Source organism: Pipistrellus hanaki (genome assembly GCF_964339955.1).
Source record: "Pipistrellus hanaki genome assembly, chromosome: X".
Taxonomy (NCBI): Eukaryota; Metazoa; Chordata; class Mammalia; order Chiroptera; family Vespertilionidae; genus Pipistrellus; species Pipistrellus hanaki.
The window spans coordinates 70,080,983-70,083,953 of NC_140524.1; the positions used below are offsets into that span (position 1 = coordinate 70,080,983).

At 37.4% G+C, this 2,971-nt stretch overlaps 1 protein-coding gene across 1 annotated transcript; it reads right to left on the reverse strand.

Moving 5' to 3' along the window:
* Positions 1-343: 343 nt before the first annotated feature.
* On the reverse strand, positions 344-666 carry LOC311614943 (large ribosomal subunit protein eL38-like). The gene has a single exon (XM_084870038.1). The coding sequence runs from the start codon at positions 607-609 to the stop codon at positions 397-399; it is 213 nt and encodes a 70-aa protein (XP_084726164.1). The 5' UTR covers positions 610-666; the 3' UTR covers positions 344-396.
* Positions 667-2,971: the final 2,305 nt, after the last annotated feature.

The following is a 2,971-nucleotide window of genomic DNA, read 5'->3' on the forward strand; positions in this document are numbered from 1 at the left end:
TAGCCTATAATTCTCTTTCATTGTGTTGTCTTTATTTAGTTTTGGTATTAGGGTGATGCTGGCTTCATAAAAGAAACTTGGAAGTGTTCCTCTTGAATTTTTTGAGGAGTATAGGTTTTAATTCTTCCTTGAGTGTTTGATATAACTCCACTGTGAAGCTGTCTGGCCCTGGGCTTTTGTGTGCTGGAAGCTTTTTGATGACTGCTTCAATTTCTACCATAGTTATTGGCCTTTTGAGATTTTTAGAATCTTCCTGATTGAGTTTTGGAAGGTTGTATTTTCCTAGGAATATGTCCTATTCCTCCAGGTTGTCTAGTTTGTGGGAGTAGAGTTGTTCATAGTATTTTTTTTTTTTTTAGAGTTTTTAACGTTTTCATACAGGTCAGCATGTCGGGTTCATTTCAGCTCCTTCACCACCAAACCCGGGGGCAGGGACTGCTTCAGCTTCTCAGCCTTCTCTTTGTCTGTGATGACCAAGGTGTACAGGTACCTGCTGCATCGGACTTTGAACTTCACATTATCCTTATTCTTCTTGATCTTGACAGATTTGGCGTCCTTCCACCGGGCTGTGAGCAGGAAGTCCTTAATCTCCTCAATTTTGCGAGGCATGGCTGCGAGGCACGGAACGTGCGGCCGGTGCCTCGGATTGTCCCCACTATTCCCGTGTACCGCCCTGTTCATAGTATTTTTTTTTAATCCTTTTATTTCTGTGGGGTTTGTTGTTATTTTGCCTCTCTCATTTCTGATTTTGTTTGAGATCTCTCTCTTTGCTTCTAGAGGTTCATCAACCTTGTTTATCCTTTCAAAGAACCAGCTCCTGGTTTCATTGATCTTTTTGTATTATTTCTTTTTTTTTTTTTTTTTTTTTTTTGTGTGTGTGTGTGTGTGTGTGTGTGTGTGTGGTCTCTATGTAATTTATTACTGCTCTGATCTTTATTATCTCCTTCCTTCTGCTCACAATTTTCTTGTTGCTCTCTGATTCCTTGCGTTGTAGAGTTAGATGATTTATTACCATTTTTTTCTTGTTTTTTTTGTTTGTTTGTTTGTGTTTGTTTGTTTGTTTGTTTTAGGTAGGCCTGTAGAGCTATTGTATAAACTTCCCTCTCAGGACTGCTTTCATTGTATCTCATAGATTTTAGATTGTGGTGTTTTTATTGTCATTAGTTTCCAGGATGTTTTTAATTTCTTCTTTGATCTCCTTGGTAACACAATCATTTTTAATAGCATGCTATTCAGCTTCCAAGTGTTTGAGTTGTTTGGATTGTAGTTTATTTCTAATTTTATCCCATTGTGGTCTGAGAAGATGTTTGTATGATTTCTATCTTCTTGAATTTGGGGAGACTTTGCTTGTGACCCAATATGTGGTCTATTTTTAAAAACATCCCATGTGCACTTGAGAAGAATGCATATTCCGTGGCTTTGGGGTGAAATGTTCTGAAGATGTCAGTTAAGTCAGTCTGATCTAGTGAGTCATTTAGGATTGCTGTATCTTTGCTGATTTTTTATCTATAGAATGTATCCATTTATGTCAATAGTGTATTAAAGTCCCCTACTATGATTGTATTGTTGTCCTCTCCCTTGATATCTTCCAGAAGTTTTGTTATGTATTTGGATGCTCCTGAATCTGGTGCATATATGTTTATCAGGGATATATCCTGTTGTTGTATCGATCCCTTTAGCATTATGAAGTGGCCTTCATTATCTCTTGTTATGTCCTTCACTTTGAGGTCTATTTTGTGAGAAATATTGCTACCTCAGCTTTTTTTCATTTCCATTTGCCTGAAAGATATTTTTTTATCCCTTCACTTTCAGTCTGTGTGAGTCCCTTGTTCTAAAATGGGTCTTTTTATAGACAGCATATATGTGGGTCATTTTGGTTTTTTTATACATTCAGCCACTTGATGTCTTTTGATTGGAGCATTTAGTTCATTTACGTTTAGTTCTTACTGAAATGTACTTGTTTGTAGTCATTTCTATTTTTGTGCCTGTGTTCCTTCTTACCTTTTTACTTCTTCTTTTCTTTATAGCATTCCCTTTAGCATTTCTTGCATTTCTGGTTTGGTGGTGATAAACTCCCTTAGCCTTTTTTTTTTTTTTTTTTTGTGAGCCTCCTGATTTCCCCTTCAATTTTGATTGATAGTCTTGCTGGATAGAATATTCTTGGATTCAGTCCTTTGCTGTGCAACACTTTGTATACCTCCTTCAATTCCCTTCTAGCTTGATGTGTTTCTGTTGAGAAATAATTTGATAATCTGATGGGGGATCCTTTGTAGGTAACTCTCTGTCTCTCTCTTGCAGCCTTTAAGATTCTATCTTTGTCATTAACATTTGCCATTGTAATTATGGTGGGACTTGATGTGGGTCTTTTGGGATTCATCTTGTTTGGGTCTCTCTGTACTTTAACTTTTTTCTTCTCCATATCCTGGAAGTTTTCTGTCATTATTTCTTCATTAGGTTTTCTAATCTTTGCTGCTCTTCTTGTCCTTCTGGAAGCCCTATTATACATATGTTACTTCGTTTCATGTTGTCCCAAAGCCCCCTTAGGCTCTCCTTCTGCTTTTTAATTTTTTTCTCCAGTTGCTGTTCAGATTGAGCTTGTTTCTCTACCTTATTTCTAACTCACTAATTCAGTCCTCTGCTTCTTCCAGTCTACTGTTGAAACTTTCCATGGTGCTTTTGATTGTAGCTATATCACTTTTAATTTCTTTCTGATTCTTGCATAGATTGTTGATTTTCTTATCCATCCGATGTATGAATTGCACAACTCTTACTCTGAATTTTTTTTGGTCATGTTGCATGCTTCAATTTCACCAATTTCCTTTCTTGGTTACTCCTCATTTTCTTTCCTCTGGGGATTGTGTCACCTCCCCATTCTGACTATCACCAAAAGGTTCAAACTTCGAGTTGCGTGGACCTGGGCCGTGTGCAGTGGGAGCTTCACACCACCTGAGTGTCACTAAAGTGCTCCAGC